Source organism: Tiliqua scincoides, chromosome 4 (genome assembly GCF_035046505.1).
Source record: "Tiliqua scincoides isolate rTilSci1 chromosome 4, rTilSci1.hap2, whole genome shotgun sequence".
NCBI lineage: Eukaryota > Metazoa > Chordata > Lepidosauria > Squamata > Scincidae > Tiliqua > Tiliqua scincoides.
The window spans coordinates 165,318,256-165,337,355 of record NC_089824.1 but is presented as its reverse complement, the minus strand read 5'-3'; the positions used below and the strand labels follow the sequence as shown (position 1 = coordinate 165,337,355).

Sequence of the window (19,100 nt, the reverse complement as noted above, 5' to 3'; positions counted from 1 at the left end):
AATTATAAAATAGCAAAGCAAAAATATAGTAGGAAACAAACTAGCATAATTCAGGAGATCCTAGCAAAAACCTTTACAAATGAAAATACTGTTAATGTGCTCATGGCCCACTTCTCTGAATGGTGAGAAGCTCTAGGAGCTGCAGCACAACCTGGTTTGGGCTTTCTTTGGAAGAGAGAATATAGGAAGCTTATGTTGTCTTTGTAGTAATTGCTTTATTGACAAATATACAAGTTTGAGCATTGGATGAAGTTAGGTAGTACACATACTTTCAAGCAATAAAGCTACTGTACCTGTGAGTTCTAAGCTTGGCTGTGGCTACTAGCTGCCAACCTTTCCTCTTGTCTTCCATTACAATCTTTCTCAGATCAAATTCCATCTCTTCCATTCCATTCTGTCTCTTTCAGAAACACCAGTTCATGCTGCCCTTTGTCTTGCTATAAGAGAGGGAGGAATAACTTTATGCCTCCCTCTCTCCTCTTAGGAAATATTATTGAGTGTTGTCACAGTCCCAAAGGAGGCCCTTTTAAGAGATAATATTGAGTGTTGTCAGGGTCCCAATGGAGGCCCTCTTAGGAGATATTATTGAGTGTTGTTAGGGTCCCAGTGGAGGCCTCCATTCAGAACCATGTGAATTTAAGAACAGTTAGCTAGTCTTCTGACTTAACAAATGCACTGACATGCCAGCGTTCCTGACTGCTAGCCTGTTACTTTTCCTTAGGAGTGGCCCAAAATTTTCTGGTGCCTGAGGTGGCATCCTGGATGCTTCCTTTTCTCTTACCTTGCAATGTGCCACCCTCTGCTCCTTCCACTCCCTGAATTGGAAGAGAGCGAATGGTGCAGAAAAGGGAGGAGAATGTTCTAGCCCACCACTTCCTCATTTTCTCCACACTTCCTCATTTGCTCCATTCTCAAATGTCTTAATTCTCTTGGTCCCACTCCTTTATCTACTCTCCTTTCTAGCCCCTTTCTTGCTCTGCTACCCATATCCTCCATAATCCCCAAATTAAATCCTCCATTTTCTCACCATTCTGTCTCCCTTGTTACTCTCCATCACTGGATTACTGTAACTCCCGGCATCCATATGACTTCTTCTGTGATATATTCAAATGCTTTATACAAAGTTGCCTCTTCACTGCTTTTCTCCAGCTGAGCCTCCAGTAGGAGTTTACAGTCTTAGGTAAGATGCTAGAGAAGAAGGGAATGATGGGAAATGATTAAGGTGTGGAATCAGCTGCAGAAAAACAGTGAAGGGGCAGGGAATTGTACCTTTTATTTTGCTTTATGTACAACACATAGTTTATATGGTGCTTGAGGAACTAGAATAGCAGAACTGGGCTTTACAGTAAAAGGCATTTGCCAGGTGCCGTGGACATGATGCAAAACAGAGTTCTTTTGCTGCTGCCGCTGCCTGATGCTGTCAGCCAGAAAAGTAAAAGAGTAAATAGGAATAAAGCAAGCAGCTGGGAAATGGCAAGTTCTGCATGGAAATAAACCTGGATTGTGACTTAGTGAGCCCTCTTGAACATCTAAAAGTGGAGAGAGTTGAGCAAAATTTGCCATGGTAGAAAATTGCAACAGTAGGTCAGATATTCTTTCACTGAGCTATGACTCCTTAACTGATGGCAGTTCTGATGCAAATTTCTCTATAGAAGGCCTACCCCCATGATATGTGAATTATCTAAGAATTATTTGGATCTTATTTGCTTTTTATCCTGTTTAGATCTTTATTTCTTTGGAAATTTGGAAATGCCTTTGCTCTTCCATTGGTTTTCTCATTTTTATTTCTAGTTTTCTCTGGAGATTCTATCGCATCTCTTTAGACTCTCTTTCTTGTAAGCTCTGCAGTCTCTCTCCCCCCCCCCCCACAAAGCAATACTTTCATTAAGATTACAGGACACCCTTTTGTGCTCTTCTTTATTGTATCCTTGGTGGCTATCCTACTTTTTCCAGGTTCCTTCTGGGTGCTGCTTTAGTTAAATGTACTCTACATTTAATGGATTCATTTAATGGACACATCTCTGCTTGCCCTCAATATTCCTTTTTTTTGGGGGGGGGGGAGGAAGAGTGGGGTAGAAACTGACTAAATCAGTGCTTCCTAAACTGTGCGTTGGGACCCACTGGTGGGTTGTGATCTGATTTTTGGTGAGTCACCAAAGGGTGATCAGATATCTGCCTCAAGCTGGGATGCTACTGAAAAAATCAGATACTGTAGTTGCTAATCAACCTGCAAAGAGATCAGCTCCTGCAGGGTGCAAGATAGCTGCTAACTGCCCTGCAAGGAGCTGAACTCCTGCAGTTTGCAAGCATGTGTAAATATAGGGAGATAAATGTTTGAGGGTCTTTTTCTGGTTATTAATATATTTCTAGTTCTCCCTTTTTAAAGTCTGGTAAACCTAGGTGGGTCCTGCTAGAGTACCAATTTTATAAAGTGGGTCCTCATGGTAGAAAGTTTGGGAACTGCTGGATTAAAGGAATAAAATAAATGCCTGCAGCTGGTATACTTTTAACATCTTTCTTTTGAGGCCACCTACCTGGAGGAGATGCCTTGGGACAGGCTACCCCTTCCCCTTTTGCAAGCCCACTTTGCACTCAGAATCCCTCCCGCAAAGGTGCAGCTCATCACATGAAACTCGCACCTCCTGCTCACACCCCGAGCCCTTTCTGTCCCCTGAGAGGACTCAGACGAGCACCTTGCTGGCCCCTTGGACGGCAGTGCCGCTGCAGCTTTGGCTGCCGCCCTTGGCTTGCCACCCCGGACCAGGTAAAACGAAGCCTTGCTCCGGCACGCGTGGCGTGAAGGGGGGAGAGGCGCCAGGAGCGCATCAGATGGGCAGGAAAGGCGCTGCCCACCCTGCCGCGCTTCCGTTACCGCCTGCTCGGGGAGGCTGGCTGCAGCCCTGCCGCGTTCTGCGGGCGGCGAGCCCGGCTGGCACTGGCGCGCTGGGCACAGCTCAAGGGGGCCCTGCGCCCTGGTCGTTGGCCCTCCCCTGCATGCCAACGAGCCTCTCCCTGGCTGATGGAGCGCGGCAGCGGCGCCCTCCCCTGCTGCCCAGCGTCCGAGCCTTCCCTGCGCCCCCTGACCCTGCCTAATCTCGGCAGCGGTCCTCCTCCCACGCCATCTCCCCATTGGCTGCGGAGGATGCTTCAAGCTCCGCCTGGGATCGAAGGGGGCGGTGGAAGGAAGGCTCGCAAGGAGATGCGCCCCCACTGATTGGAGGCTCTGCCGGCCCCCCCACTCCGCGCCTGGGTTGATTGGACAGCCTCGCGCTCTGGGGGCGCTGGAGAGGCTCGGAGAGCTCCTCGCCCTGATTGGTCTGCTGGAAGCCCCCCGCAGCCTCCCTGGGCGCAGCGCGGAGGATGCCCCTCTCCGGCCTCCATTGGCCACCCAGAGGACCTCCCTGCCGCGTGATTGGCGAGCGACCCCTGCCTCTCAGGCCGGCTGCCTCGCTCGCTTGTGCAGCCGCCGCTGCCCGGCCCGGCATGGCGGGTGGCGGGGCAGCAGGAACCCCAGGCAGGAGGAAGGGTGGCCGGGATCCCCCTGCTGCTCGGGTGAGGAGGAGGGAGAGGGAGCAGTGGCGGGGCGGGGGGGCCGGCTGGCCGGCCGGCCGGCCGGGGTGTTGCACAGCACCAGGCTCTCATTTTCCGTGCTTCCCCTGGCCCGGGTCAGCGTCCTGCTCTGCGCTGGTCCTCCGCTTGCGCGCCTGCCGGCCTGCGGTCTTCTCCTGCCCAGAGCCTTTCCTGGAGCCCTCAGTTTTATGCCTGGCCTTTTCCTCCAAGCCTGTCACTCCCCACCCTTCATATGGTGCTGCCGTCCTGCCCCTACCGGCCCTTTACGCGTGGTTGTTCCCCCTCTTGCCTTCACCCTTCCACCAAGTACGTGCGGTGGGTGGGGAGGCAGGTGAGGCAGAGCCTCCCCACTGGAGTCCTTTGAAAAGCGCCGCCGCTGTGTGAGGCACCCATGCTTTTCACTCAGGCTGTGTGAGGCACCCATCACCCATGCAGCGATGCTTTTCGAAGGACTCCTCTGGGAAGGCAAGAGGGGGAACAACCTCTGCGTGGGTTGTGGGTCCTTGGGTGCCTCACACTGCAGTGGTGCTTTTCAGTGAACTCCAGTGGGGAGGCTCTGCCTCACCTGTCTCCATGTGGGTTGTGGGTGCTTGGGTGCCTCACATGGCAGCGGCGCTTATCAGGGAGGCTCTGCCTCACTTGCTTCCCCACCCACCACACATCCCTGCTTTGCATGTGTGATGGACCAGAACCTTAATTCATCGCAGCCTCGCTTCATAATCCCCTCCTTACCTTCTTCTCCCAGCAAGGATTTCCCAAGCACAGTTTCTTAAGGAAAAGTCTATCACAGGTTACAAGCTGTGATGGGTATGTGCAGCCTCCTGGTTTTAGAGGTAGGCTACCTCAGAATGCCAGATGCAAGGGAGGGCACCCGGATTGTGTGCTCCCTGTTGTCTTGTGTGTTTTCATGAAGCATCTGGCTGGCCATTGTGAGATATTGGAGGCTGGACTTGATGGGCCTTTGGCCTGATCCAGCAGGCTGTTCTTATGTTCTGTGTTTTTAAGGATCTGGTCCCAATCCCACTATCTACACATCATCCTCTTGGTGACAGATGACACTGATGTGACATTCTGAGAATCCATAATGCAGATGCTTCTTTCTTGTCTTGGTTTCACTTCTGGGTGTGCTTTGATGCAACTGAGTCTTGAGAGGAAGGGCAGAAGCAATGAAAATGGGACTGGTGGGCAGGGCAGGTGGGCATGCCCCCTACATACATACTTCATGTTCAGATGTTGTATCTGTCGACATCCTTGCTGCTATTTCTCTGAATTATGGTTGCTTCTCTTGGATTGGTAAACTGGTGTGTGCTCCTCTGTGCCAACATTCTGCTATGTAGAGATGAAGGGGCAGCATATGGGAGGAAGAGTGTGAAGGAATGTTGATTAAATCTGGGGGAGTTATCAGGTGTCCCTGGGTTCCTTTTGACCCTAGCTCTCTTCCACATGCGGTTGCATCATCTAGATTAACTGTTCTGTGAGGTGTCTACATACTAGTTGCCTTCCAAGTACGTCCTCCAATTGCATTATTGTTGACTGGCCTAAAGGTGACGGTCAGCACAATGCTCTTTGAAACTGTAACTTGAAACTTCTTGTGTAGAATGCAGATTAAACCTGAAGGGCTCTGCAAGGAAATACATCTGCATTTGCCAAAAAAAACCCACCCTCTCTTGGGAGACTGGGGGCAGAGAGCTGTTGAAAAACAATATTTTCTGCTCTCCATCAGGTTTTGTAGAAGTGTCAGCTGCATCTTTGTGGAAAATAGTCTGGACATTAGCTGATAGAGATGATTAAGGAATTGATAGTATCCGTCTTGAGTGCCAAGTGACTGAAGGTAACTGGAAGACCTGTTTCCTTACTAACAGGAAAGGTTTAGTTGTAGTTTTAGTTGTTTCATCCCCTTCTGTTTCAGAAAACTGTGCCAAGGGGTAATTTTTAAATACGAGTGCATATTTAAAACACTCTACTATTCATTGCGCAGTATGCTACAAAAGAGAAACCCTCCTGGATCAGATCAAAAATCAGTGTTCTGTTTCTCACAGTAGCCATCATGACTATAGACAAGGGGAAGGTTGTGGCCTACTATTCTCCCTGATAGATTAGTTATGAATGTACATGAAACTGTACCATTTTTCCTTTATTTCTTAAATATGAAAGACCATTCAAATAACCATCTCTTACCTCCAATCTGAAGTGTCCCAGTCCAGCAACAGATATTTAAGATCTGATATATAATTGCTTGACAACCTCTTTTACATATGGGATACATAGTATTATACATATGTTTGATACAGAGTTTACCAGGGAGGGCACAAATAATGTTAGGGGAACTCCCTGAGACTACAGAAGGTTAGTGGAGTTTTTTGGTCCCATTGTACACAAATGTACAATTATTAGTTGCATCTCATCCACTGTTGTACTGTCTTATTCAGTTACCCAGTTAAGAGAGATCTACTTGCAGTGCTTCACAGTTTCCTTTGCCTTTTATCATATGCTAAATAATTGGGTTACTTCTGTGCCTCTGCTTACCTCACTGTTAGAGACTTCAAACCATTTATGAGCAATTTAAATAGTATTGATTTTTATGTTAGCTGACATAGGTGTTGTGCCAGACACCAGTCAGGAAAGAAGGAAGGAATGACCTTGAATGGAGCCAAGAGGGCTGCATTATAGCTAGCCAGAGCAACATATATTAAAATACTTTTGTACAAGCCTGCTATTGGTATACCTTTGTGCTTTCACATGGAAGGGCAAATAAGTATCAATGTGAAGATATTTCTGCCCTTAGAAGTGGGAATTTGTTTTTTATATAAATCATTACACCAAAATATCATTCTAATTTTTTAGTTCATAGGAGCATATTTTCTAGTTCATAGGGTGTTTATCTGAAGCTCATGTTCACCAGTGAATAGGAACCTCTGCATTCAGTTATGATGCATTCAATTTACGATGGTGAGATAAGGGCCACTATTACAGACCAGTCTTGGGTGCCCTTCAGAGAGAGAGACTGAATATAAATCTAATAAATAAATAATAATCTTACTATGCATGTGTACTTGGATATGTCCTATAATGCTCAAGGTGGTTTTTCTCCCCCCTCACCTATGCTTGCATAGGATTGCAGTCTTAAATTACATAGTAATCTTTCTCAGTTCAAACTCAGTAGTTATGCAAGGTTATGGTCTAGCCAGCCTAAATTGCTATTCCTAAGGCAAGTCTTGCTTTCTCTGGTAAGATGGTAAGACTTGATTATCACTGCTCTTAAAGCTGTGAAGAAGCTTCTGCCTCCATTCTGGTATATATGAACCTGCCTGTTTTTCATATCTCACCTGTCTTGCTTATTACTAAGGCTGCAATCCTATACGCATTTACATGGGAGTAAGTCCCATTGAACTCATTGAGACTTACTTCTGAGTAGATGTGCCTTGGATCACATTTTTAGTCTCCGTATGAAGATGGTCTGGTTCCCTCCCCTTTCATATGTATTGGCACTTTCTCTGACAGCTAAGGGTCAAGGAAGCAGTGAAAATAATTTTTCAAGGTTATGTAAAATTTTGGTTAATGTTGTTTAATAATGTGAATAACATTGAAATTGTATTTGTTTTGGGATGGTTATTTATTTATTTTTGCTTGATCTACCACAATGTGATGGAGAGCAGGTAGCTTACATTAGTCATTATATTAATGTAGAAGACTAATGAGAGCAGTGTAGAATGCATTGGTTAATCCTCTTGGGAAATGCGTAAAATGAAGCCCTGGTGTTCAGAATTGGGTGTTCTTGCCTTAAGCAGCTCTGTCCCTTGTTACTGAATGCTACATTGACTTAATTAGATGGGAAAAAACCCTTTGAGCAATGACAGCTGTTAAGGTTAATAGCAATAAAGTGTAAGCTGTACTCTTCCTCCTGAATGCTATAGTTATGCAGGAGACAGATTTCTTCCCAGCATGTCCAATTGTGACTCTAGGGCTCCAGCTGGTTGTCATATGGGATTTCTGCAATCTTTTTTTTCTCCCTACAGCAGACTGGTGGGAAGGAAGTGAACAAGCAGGGCAGCAGCAGGATACTTACAGGTGATGGAGGCTTTCAAGGTTTCCTGCTCAATTATTCAAATAGGATATTAGAGCACAGGTGAGCTGCTTTAGCACAAGCTGGAGTGAGGGGTAGGAATTGCAGTTCTGTATCAAATCTTGAATTGCATCAAGTCTTTGGAGCTAGTAGAGCAGGGATGTCAAACATAAGGCCTGTGAACTTCATATGACCCATAGAAGCTGTTTATCTGGCTCATGTGATGACTGAGCTCTCCCTACACTGCCCTTTCAGCAGCACCACTTCTGATGAGGCTTTGGGCGGGAGATATGGAAGGAGGCTTCAGAAGGCAAGGAACACTACGGGGAAACAAAGATGAACAAGAGTGGGAGACACTGCAGTGGCACTGGGAGAGCCCAATTATTGCATGGGCCAATGTTTCAGCAGTGCTGCTTCTGCAGAGGTGTCATTTTGCAGAGCATCTCTCAGCTGCTGAGCTGCCAAGTGATGCCTTGGTAGAAGTGGCACTGCTGAAAAGGCCTTTGGCACCCCAGGCCCTGAATTGTTGTAAGCTAGGATGTGGTAGGAGGGGCCTTGATGTCCAAGCCCGGTGTGAAATGCAGCAAAGGAACAGCTGCACTGTATATGTATGCTGATGCAATCGGCTGCACCTGTTATAGGTGGGAGTCACGTGACTTGGGGAGAGATATGTGCAGAGTCACGTAGGCTATGGTGGAGTGGTGCAATGCACCACTGAACAGCCAATCAGAAAGGGTCACAAAACAGTCTTGTGACTATGAGGTTGCCCTATTTTGATTGGCTGGCCCCGGTGTATATGGGGGCAAGAGCTGACACTAAATGTAGGTTGGTGTGGTGGAGTTTCTTCGTGTTGTGCTGCTTGTTTATTCTGTGACTTGGACTGCGTATCGTGACTGTGCCTCTCTGTATCCCTGACTTCTGGACCGTTTGACTGACTACTCTTCTGCCTGCTCCTTTACCAATACATGCTTCTGCAACAAACAAGCCTGTGTCTGCTTCTTTGGCTCTGTTTGGGATCGCCTGCTTCTTGTGCTGTCTCCCTACGCTCCCGTGCCACTCTGCTATCCGGAAAGCAAGAGCTATCCTTCCCTGCTGCCCTAACAGTTGGCCTCAGCGGCGGACCTCCCCAGAACCTGCGCCTGGGGCAAAGGTCTGTAATGATGACCCCCCCTAGGCAATCACCGCTCCCCATGCAGAAATCCACTCTCCCTACTCACCTGAGGCTCCTGCAACCTAGGAATGCATCAGGAATGCATCTGTGAGGTTCCCTGAGTCTATAAACTGTGCTTCTGGGGAAACCAGAAGCACAGTTTCTGCCCCCGTCGGGAGCCTCAGAGAGGCTTCTGCAGGGTCCTAGTGCCTTGTGCTTGGTGCTTTTGCCCCATTGGACCTTATGGTAGGTCTGCAACTGGTTGGTCTGCATGTGATAATTGGACTCTCCCATAAGTTGAAAATATGATCACGATTTGCGTATTTTCTCTTCTGTCATTTGCATTTAATGAGTTCCTAAGTGAGAACAAAGTGCTTATTTCTGGTCATAATTTGCTTAATGATATCACTTCCTGCTTAATGATGTCATTTCCAGCCCCCAGAAGGTGCCACAAATGTTATTTGGCCCACTGTATGAAACAAGTTTGACACCCCTGTACTAGAGTAATTCTTCAGTGTTCATCAGTTGTGTCTCTTACACCTTGATCTTATACATATCTACTCAGAAGTAAGTCCTATTGAATTCAGTGGGACTCACTTCCAGGTAAGTGAGTATAGGATTGTGACCTTAATGGTATATTTGAGAAGTGTGGGTTTTTGGTATTCTCTTCCAACATGTTCAAAGCATGTGTGCTCCTCAAATAAAATTTGGAAAATGTTTAAGATGCCAGGGAAGTGGTTCCCAAACTTTTTAGCACTGGGACTCACTTTTTAAAATGACACTCTATCAGGATCAACCTAGGTTTATGAAACTTAAAAAAAAAAAACATTTAGAAATAAATTATTTATTTACAAATAATAATAATGCCAAGAAAGAAGCTCAAACATTTATTTCCCTATATGTACACATGTTTGCAAACTGCAGAAACTGAGCTCTTTGCAGGGCAATTAGCTATATGATTTTTGAATAGCTTCAGGCAAGTAGTTATCTGATCTTTCCATCACCATTTTCATAGGAGTCTCTCCTCAATTGCTATGGGACCCGCCAAAAATCAGGTCATGACCCACCAGTGGGTCCCAACCCACAGTATGGTAACCACTGCTCTAAGGAATTAGAAACAGTAGCCGGACTGAGAGATCCTGAACTCTCTGCTACTGCAGCTGCTGGTCAGCCTGCTGGAAAGGTGTAATCCATCTTGGCTTTTTTTTTTTTTTTAGTTCCTGTATGTGACTTGTACTCAGTCTGTTAGTGCTCCTTTTCTTCAGTAAAAGACAAGAGGGACTCTTGTGCTTGCTTGCTCACTCTTGCTTCCTTGTGCGTCAAGTGGTCTGCAAATATGTACGTCAAGTGAGCCTGCCACTGGGAACTAAGCAAATCTTTGTACATGCTTGTTATACTTCAGTCAGTCAGGCTCCTTTCCCAGGAGCCTCAACACCTCTTTTATATCCTGCTATGCCACTTGTTTTTTGTTTCGCAACCTTCCTTTAGTTTAGAGGCAGTCTCAGGTGGGAGAACAGAATGTCCCATTCCTCCTATCTTCTCAGTTATGTAAAGGTGTCCTCCAGGATTTAACTGGAAGTTTCATGTTGTGAGACTGTGGGCCCAGTCCAACTTTCCAGCTCTGGTGCAGCCGCAATACAGTCCTGAGGTAAGGGAACAAATGTTGTCATACCTTGAGGAGGCCTCTGAGACTGCCTGCCCAACATAGGATGCAGTGCATAACCCATTGGCACAGCAGCACCGGCACTGGAAAATAGGGTAGGATTGGGCCCTGTGTGTCATGACTACTCAGAGAACTAGAGGACCAAATTTCTAGTGTTCAGGGTGTGGGGCCTTTTATGCCTGCATAACTCTCCCCTTCTGTCCCTGCCTTGTTCATCACTAGTAATAATACTTTTGTAAAATGCTTTCTGCGTGTGCAAAGTGTTTCATATGTATTATCTACCCGTTTTAAGAGAGGTATGTGTTTGCGTATTTATTTAAAATGTTTATATCGCATATTTCCATCCCTGAAAGAACTATCAAGGTAGCTTACAATTCTAATTAAAATGAGCATGAAGCATTACCTAAAATGTAATAACATAACAAAAACAAGTGTTGGAGAATCAAATTAAAACATTGAAGTGGTCAACAAAACTCCATTCTATATCCCCATATTGCAGCTGGAAACTGTGACTGAGAAGCTTGCCAAGGGTCACTGAGCAAGTTTATTGTAGAAGGTGAAATTCAACCTGGGAAAGTCCTGAGTCACTGCTCAGTTGCTTACACCAGAATACAAGTAGGATAGCAGATGACAGGTGTGTGTGGAAATTGGGAACCTTTTTGAGAGAGCAGCACAAATCTGATTATAGTCTATTGGGTAATAGATGTGCAGGGTGGCCCTCTGCATTGTTTTGTATTTATCAGCCTATTTTTTATATTTACTTAAATTAAGAAAATTTGCAGTTTGGCATAATTTTCTTAATGTATTTTATTTGGATGCCATTTTTAAGGTTTTCGTGCTATTTCTGAATATATTAGTAACAACGTCTTTTAAATTTTATTTAACATAATATAGAAACAAAATGCTTCATATTTAAAAATAAACCATATACTGTAATTATAACATGAAATCATAATTGCATAATCGTAGTACTTTTGTAACTAAAACTACAGTTTTGAATGGTTTAAAAACCATTTCCTTTTCCAATCCAGGGAGAGGAGATTGCTACCTGAAGTTGCAATCTCAGTTAGCCTCATGGATGAGCCAGAGCTGCTTGCTCTTGCTGCTATTAAGAGATGAACTTTTATGCCAATAAAGGTCTTACTGAACTGAACTGAGATGAACAATTGTTTCCAGATCTTTTGGCTCCAGAACAAAGTGGTTCTAATGGAATTGTACGAGTATGTCTAGTTACTTCTTCAGTGGTCTAATGTTAGTTTCCTGTACTGTATGATTTTTAGACAACTCTGGAAATATGGATTAGATTAGCACAATGCCAACAGTTGTTTAATTTCAAAATACTGGCTATGTTATAGGAATGTTCTGATGTAAATATGAAGCAATTTTGGGGAAATACGGCCATGCCCATGCCATATACAGAAGTTGGTATTGTTAGAAAGATTGACAGAAGAAGTTTGAGACTGAGCCAAACTATTTATGATGATAAAAGTGAAATAGGATAGTATTACTGAGGGCAAGTGGCTACTAGTAAAGTTCAAGTGATTCTTTTTACGGTAACTCTAGTTTACGTAAGACTTGTGTAAATTGATGCAGCCAAGATTAGAGTCTAAGATTACTTCAAGTGTTCTAGCACTCTTAGCATTCTAGTACTCTTTATCCAGTATTGTGAACTGTTTCCTAAAATAACTACCCAATCTTATGGGCCACTTAAGGTGGCTGAGCTCCTGGTCTGCTGCCATAAGTGTCACTGTGGCATTGTAAAAGCTGTGCCACTGCTGTGCACTTTGGGGCAACCAGTGCAAATGGCTGGTGGCCCCGTGCATGTGCCATGGGTTGCTGGATGCTAGGAGGGTGCAGGTAAGGTTGTGGTGGAGTGATTCAAAGGTTGAAGAGGGAGGCCCGGTGTGGGGATTGTGGGCATGCTGAGGGTGGGCCATGGGTGGATCTTGGCAGCACTGAGATGCTTTGTCTCGGCCTGATGTGCCTCCTTAGACCTAATTGGATTTATACCAACAAAAGAGCTGGCGTAGATCTGAGTAGGCCCACTGGGGACCAGGAAGTGATGGAGTAAGTAAGTATGAGATTTCTTTACTTGGCTCTCTACCACTGCCTCATCTCTGACCAGCCCGTAGCATGCAGTGGAGGCTGTGTCACTGTCACTGCATGCTCTGGTCCAGGCCAGGATAGGATTGGGCCATAAAAGTGATTTTGTTTGAAACACCCATTATTGTTCTAATCTGAACCAAGGGCTGGTTCTGTAGGAGTGAACTCTCTAAACACAGTAACCCAGTAATAAGTTGTATTCTTATGATTTCACAGAGCATACAGTGGCACCCAGGATACTTACTTTTATAGATAAAGGCTAAGAGGTGCAGTATCTTGATTTTACCTACAGTTAGTAAGAAGTATGCCTTGTTCATTTTAGTGAAATTTATTTCTGTGGAAGAAGTATAGAATTACTAATAGGAGTGCATGGATAATATGCCTGTTAGGAAGATATGTATGTTCAATACTGCTTAATATTTTATGTATGTGTAGTATATTAGTATATATATATGTATATATTACAGTGAATGAGGTCAGTAACTAGAAAATGCAAGGCTCAAATTGGTTTTTCTCCCTCAGGTGTTGTAGAAGAGCCAATCCCATATGAAGATGGGACTTCTGGTGTTCATGCGTAACCTGCTACTAGCCCTGTGTCTTTTTCTGGTGTTGGGATTTCTCTATTACTCAGCTTGGAAACTGCATCTTCTCCGATGGGAAGATTCAAGTAAGTATACCTTCTGTGCAGGCCATCTGAGAGTCTTAGTTGTCATGTGGCTGAGCGGATTTCAGGTCTGCCCGCAATGCAACAAACCCAAGCAATTATTGGATCCTCTTACCTGTGCTGCGGGGATCAAATTTGCCTTCCTCTTAATAGTCTTGGTCTCTCGATGGATTAATTTGGACACAACGGCAACATTCATATATTTTGGTACTGTAAATGAAATAGTATATTTCCTGCCCTTGTTTGTGTGGGCACATTACCGTAATTTGTGCTGCCTCTGTTGAGTGAGCCTCTGAGAATTGTGTGTTTCTTTATTTGCTAATTTTCTTTAGTGTTGTTGCTGTGTTCTTCTCTTTCTGTTTTGCAAGTGAAGGGGTGTCTTCATTTTTTCTTCTTCCATGAGATTAAACTTATATTGCATGCATCAACAGTTTTGCAACTGTAGGTTGCACAGTTGACTTCTGATATTCACTGTGTACTCTTTGTAGTAATGAATAACTGTGGTGTGGTAATCCAGTGCATTAACATATGCGGTATGTTTGCATGGTTAGGGGCAGCTCCAGTGCCAAGGCAGCAGGAAGCACTAGATGAGTATTAGAGTGTTGGTTATGGAAGGACTGATACAAACTTGAGTCCAATATCTGGTCTCAGCTTAAATGGAGGGAGACATTTAACTTCTCTAGGACTTTTCTTCAATGGAACAAATCAATCAGGAGAGATATGCTGATGCTTGTATTACTAGATTAAATTCAGGATGTAGTTGGCTATGATCTGCATTTTGTGCAGAATAATCTGAGGTTTTCCCTTACGCATTAGCCCAGGTACTCAAACTTTTCCAACCAGTGGCTCCCTTGACCCCTGTGGCTGTTGGCCATGACTCCCCATCATGTTCCTGAGGGCTGGAAGTGACATCATTAAACAGGAAGTGGCCAGAAATATTAACTATATTAAATATAATATTAAAATATTATATTTATTATGATATAACATTAAATATATATTAACCATATTAATATTATATTAATCATATCATTAATTAAATGCAGATCTTAAAAATATATTATTAATACACAGCAATATACATGCTTTATAAATGATCAGCTGCTGATCACTGTTGGAGACAGGATGCTGGAGTAGGTAGATTTTATCTGGTCCAGGAGGACTCATTTTTTAAAACTCTGTAAGCATACCAATAGAATTGTTTTATCAAATGAATTTTGTGAACAACCAGTCCGGTCAACATTACACACACACACACACACACACACACACACACACACACACACACACACACACACACACTGTGGACCCCAATCCAACTAGTCATTTCTCCCATTTTCCTTGGATAGGACTGAACCCTTTATTAATTTAATGAAATCAAATTTTTCCAGCAGCTGGTGGGGAAAACAAAAATAGACCATGAAAATATATTAGAGCTGATAAAGGTTTGGTTAGGAAGCTGATTTGTCTCCTATACTAGGAGATGCACAGCTCAAGCCTGTGCATGTCTACTCAGAAGTAAGTCCCATCAGAGTCAATGGGGCTTACTCCCAGGAAAGTGTGGATAGGATTGGGCTGGCAATCACTTCATCAATGGCTGATAAGTATTTCCTTCAAATAGCAAGATTCATCACTTTAAAAATACAGCCTTTCTCTTCAGTCAACTACAAGATTAATAAATCACTTTAAAAAGAGTACCCTTTTTCTGCTCCTGGCCAAGTAAGGTGTGTGCTTGTCTCTCCCCTCCCCCTTTGCCAACTGCATGGAAGCACCTTTAAGGAGAGGGGGAGGAAAGTGGGAAGGTTTGGAGATTGAAAGGGAGGAGTGGAAGAGGGAGGGGTTGAAAAGAGAGATTTCACTTTGATAAGAAGCGATCCCAGGCTGGGAACTAGGAACCAACCAGACAAGGATCAGCAAGGGTTAAGGACTGCAAGCTGAGCTTGCTTGGTACTTGCCAGATGGGGGTTGGAGCTGAAGAGCTTTGGAAACAACATGCAGTGAACGCAGAAGGACATGCAGCCTCGGAGTGGAGGGAGAAGAGGGCAGGGCGGCAGCAGCCACTCTCGCAGTCATTCTCGGAGCAACTCCTGTTTCTTCTGCTTTAAAAAAAGCGCAGACGATGGTATTCTGCCCAGGGGTGTAACATTGCAAGAGGACATCCCTAAAGTTCCCTAAAGAGCCTCACAGTTTGAATAACACTGCATTAGCCTTATCACTTTACAGCTGACTACACTTACCTCTTTTCATCTTTTCAAATCTTTCTTGTCAGCATTAGGATCTTGTTAATATTTTCTTATGGTGAGTTAGTATGTCCTATTTTTCATAAATATTTCTGCTTTATGAATACTGTTGGAATTTTAAAAATGTTTACTGTTTGAGCAAGTATATACTTTAGTTTTATTCTCTGAAAATACGTAGCGAAAATAGTCGTTTAACTGGAAGGTGGAAGGGAGGGAAGGATGGTTTTAAAATAAACATGAGGGCTCTGTACATCCTACTCTACATGTGTGTATTCTCAGTTTTCCTGGTATTGCCAAAACTTGAATACAGGGTGATCAGGACTTGCTGGTTCTTGAGGCGGTGTGCAAATGCTGCCCCTCCATCCTTGATGATCTGCTAAGTTCTATTCCTCCTACTTTATGATTTTGAAAGGAGTGGTGGGCTAAAGTGTTTGTGGCGTGCTTATTAGGTGTTTCAGATTCCAGTATAGTATCTTTTGTAATGGCTGGTAATATTGAAATTTTGTGAAATAACTATCCACTAACTATATTGAATATTAGACACTAATATAGTTATTCCTATATGTTTTTAGGCAGCAACCTGCATAACTGGATATTTTGGGAAATTAAAGTGATATGTGTGTGAATATAAAAAATAGGAATTTGAGTACTCTGAAGAATAGCATACATTTGAAGTTCCAAGGGATCTCATGGCTACAGGCTGGTGCATGTTGACTTGGAAATAAGCACAAGTGATACCTGCATCAATGGCAGGTCCAGATGCCTAATGCAATTCATTTCACTGGCTTAGGAGCAGGAAGAGGGAATGAGGCAAGCCTGCATCCTTCAGCTTGGCCTCAGAATGTCAACTCATTTCAGGGAGAGTGTTCAGACTCCAGACTCCTTCTCCTTGTCCCCCCCCCCAGCACATGGTTTCCCTGGGCTATCCAGGGTCTGTTTACTCCATGGGTTTCTCTTGGAGCTTTCTGCCTGCTTTCTTATTGCCAGCCTCTGAAATGGGCTTTTAAAGTCAAAAATAGTCCTTGCAAGTACCAACCCCTCTTCTTCTTGAGCGACATCCTTGATCAGACTTTTCAATTACTGGGATGATAGAAGGGGCTCTGTCACTACTTGCCTACAGTGGGATAATTCTGCCACAACTCTTAGCTGCCATCATTCTGGGAATGGCCTCTCTTGCCCCCGGATGTTCCTTCAGGTCATTCCAGGCTGGGTTGCTTAGACACCTGAAGCAGACCAGAACAGTTCCTCTGAGTTCAGTTGGTGTGGTGTGTCAAAACAGCATAATTTTGTCACTTCTTAAGTGTCGAACCTGAAATGGTAGGCCAGTGTTACTCAAACTGGTGGGTTGTGGCCTGAAGACTTTTTTATTTCAGAAAGCTTTTGATGCCTGATAGAAGGCATGATGACTGCTTTTTAACAATTGTTGCTGATGGTCTTATGATTTTATGATCTATTTTATTGTTTTATTGTATTTTTATAGTTTTATGTATTTGTATGTATTTTGTTGTTAGCAGCCTTGGGTGCCCTTTGGGGACAAAGGCAGATTACAAATCTAATAAATAGCCCATAAAGGTGAAATGAAATGAAATAATAAATAACACTGTCCCTTTCCCTTTAAGGGGCAGGGGGAAAGCAGCGATTTGATCCTCAGGATTCCACTGTGGGGGAAGGGGTGCTCTTTTTAGACTTAACTTATATGCTGCATAAGTCTGGGGGAGTGTGGGAAGCCCCGTGGATTGCTCTGCAGGGCTCCCTGTAAAAAGTGAACGTTGCAATCATGATGAAACCGGAAGTGGGTTGTGATCACAACTTCCAATTTTTACAAGCTATGGGGAGCCCTGCAGAGTGTTCCACAGGGCTCCCCCCCCCACACACCCCAAATCCTGGCAGCACATAAGTTAAGTCTAAAAATAGCCCCCCTTGCACTGGCATGATCCTGGGCATTGCATCACTACTTCCCCCCTGCCCTGTCCCTTAAAGGGAAAGGGGCAGTGTTACACAGGCTGGTGGGTTGCAACCCACCAGTTTGAGTACCAGTGCATTAAATCATTTGTTTAAATCCCCTTCATTTCTGCTGTCTGCATTTCCACCATCTCTTCAGAGGACATGATTCTAGTTGCTGTTTTATGTTTGAGCTGCATCTTTTAAAAAGTCATAGAAATGCACAGTTGCCTGGTAACTGAATGATGAGGCAAATGGAGTGCAGGGGATCTCAGCCTTCAAGTTCTTAAAAAAAGAAAGAAAGAAAAATAAACAGAATAAAAGCAAATACAGCACATGGCAAATACCGTGCTTGTGGAGTTGCTACTGTCAAAATGCCTTTAACCTTCATTTACAAAATGAGAGAAGAGTTTGCTTCTAGATGGAAATTTCTGAAAAGACAAGAAGAAATCTTTATCATATGTGGTGGACTTGTTCCAAAGTGAAAAAATATTGGACCTTGATAACACCAGCAAATGCAATTGATACTTAAGGTAAACTTACAAATGAAACCAGAAGCTTTTTTGTAGGGAATATTGGATGATTCAATTCAAAAAGACTGTGAAATTATTATTTTTATATATGACAACTGCTGCAAGAATATTGTATGCTCAGTACTAGAAAGTTCCAGAGATACCTTCAGTGGACGAATGGTAGTTAAAGACACTGGACCTTGTAGAAATTGACAAACTTACAATTCTTAAAGATAAGTCAGTACAAACCTTTGTGGACAATTGGAAACCATTCATGGACCCTGTATGCAAAGGGGAAAATGGGTCAAACGAACTATGGATTCGATGAATAGACAACAGATATATAATTTTTTTTTCTTTTTTTGCTGTTGAAAATGCACTTTAGAATCATTATTTTAAGATTTGATAATGTTTAAGATGTGTTTAAGATGTTTAAGATGTGTTTAAGATGTGATAACCAATATATGATGTGATTTTGTAGAACAAAGCAACATAGATTGAGAACTCTGCACTTGCCACACAACTTTTAATATCTGTTTTTTCTTTTTTTTTCTTTTTTTTCATCTGTTTCTAATTGGTATTTCTAATTGAGCTTGTATGTTTTAATCTTTGATCTTTTAAACTAAAACTATAATTAAAAAAATAGCTGGAAGCTTCTGTATCACATCAGAAGAAGTAAAGCAGGCAGTGTGAGAACATTGTTATACACACACACACACACACACACACCCCGCCTGTCTTAACTAACCTGCCACTTTTGCATCATTCAGGGCTGCTTTCCCTTTTTCTGAAGTTAATAAGTGTTAAAAAGTTTTTTGTTGCTCTCTTCTCTCCTATTCCAAAACAATGATTGCTTGACATTGCACAATATACTAATGTCATATTTACCCCTGCTAACTGGGTAAGAGGCACTTTTCAAGTGGGTGCTCCTTTTTTTAGCTGGGGGAGAGTAATTGGCCCACCTCACCCCAGCACTGTCTGTTCTAGTGGCTGTCTGCTGGTATTCATTTGCATCTTTTTAGATTGTGAGCCCTTTTGGGACAGGAAGCCATTTAGTTATTTGATTTTTCTCTGTAAACCACTTTGTGAACTTCTAGTTGAAAAGTGGTATATAAATACTGTTAATAATAATAATAATAATAATAATAATATGGAGTGCTACTTATCTTTCTAATCAAGATTGACTAGCTAGGA

At 43.4% G+C, this 19,100-nt stretch overlaps 1 protein-coding gene across 5 annotated transcripts in view; it reads left to right on the top strand.

The window, feature by feature from the left end:
• Positions 1–19,100, top strand: part of ST3GAL3 (ST3 beta-galactoside alpha-2,3-sialyltransferase 3) — a 236,055-nt gene that overhangs the window by 8,922 nt on the left and 208,033 nt on the right. For 4 of the 5 annotated variants that reach the window (XM_066623644.1, XM_066623643.1, XM_066623641.1 and 1 more), the window contains exon 2: positions 13,072–13,216. In XM_066623644.1, the coding sequence (XP_066479741.1) occupies positions 13,096–13,216 (121 nt within the window). In that variant the 5' untranslated portion in view covers positions 13,072–13,095. Of the gene's footprint in view, positions 1–3,452; positions 3,553–13,071; positions 13,217–19,100 lie in introns of those variants that run through there. The other variant, XM_066623642.1, reaches the window with a different exon arrangement.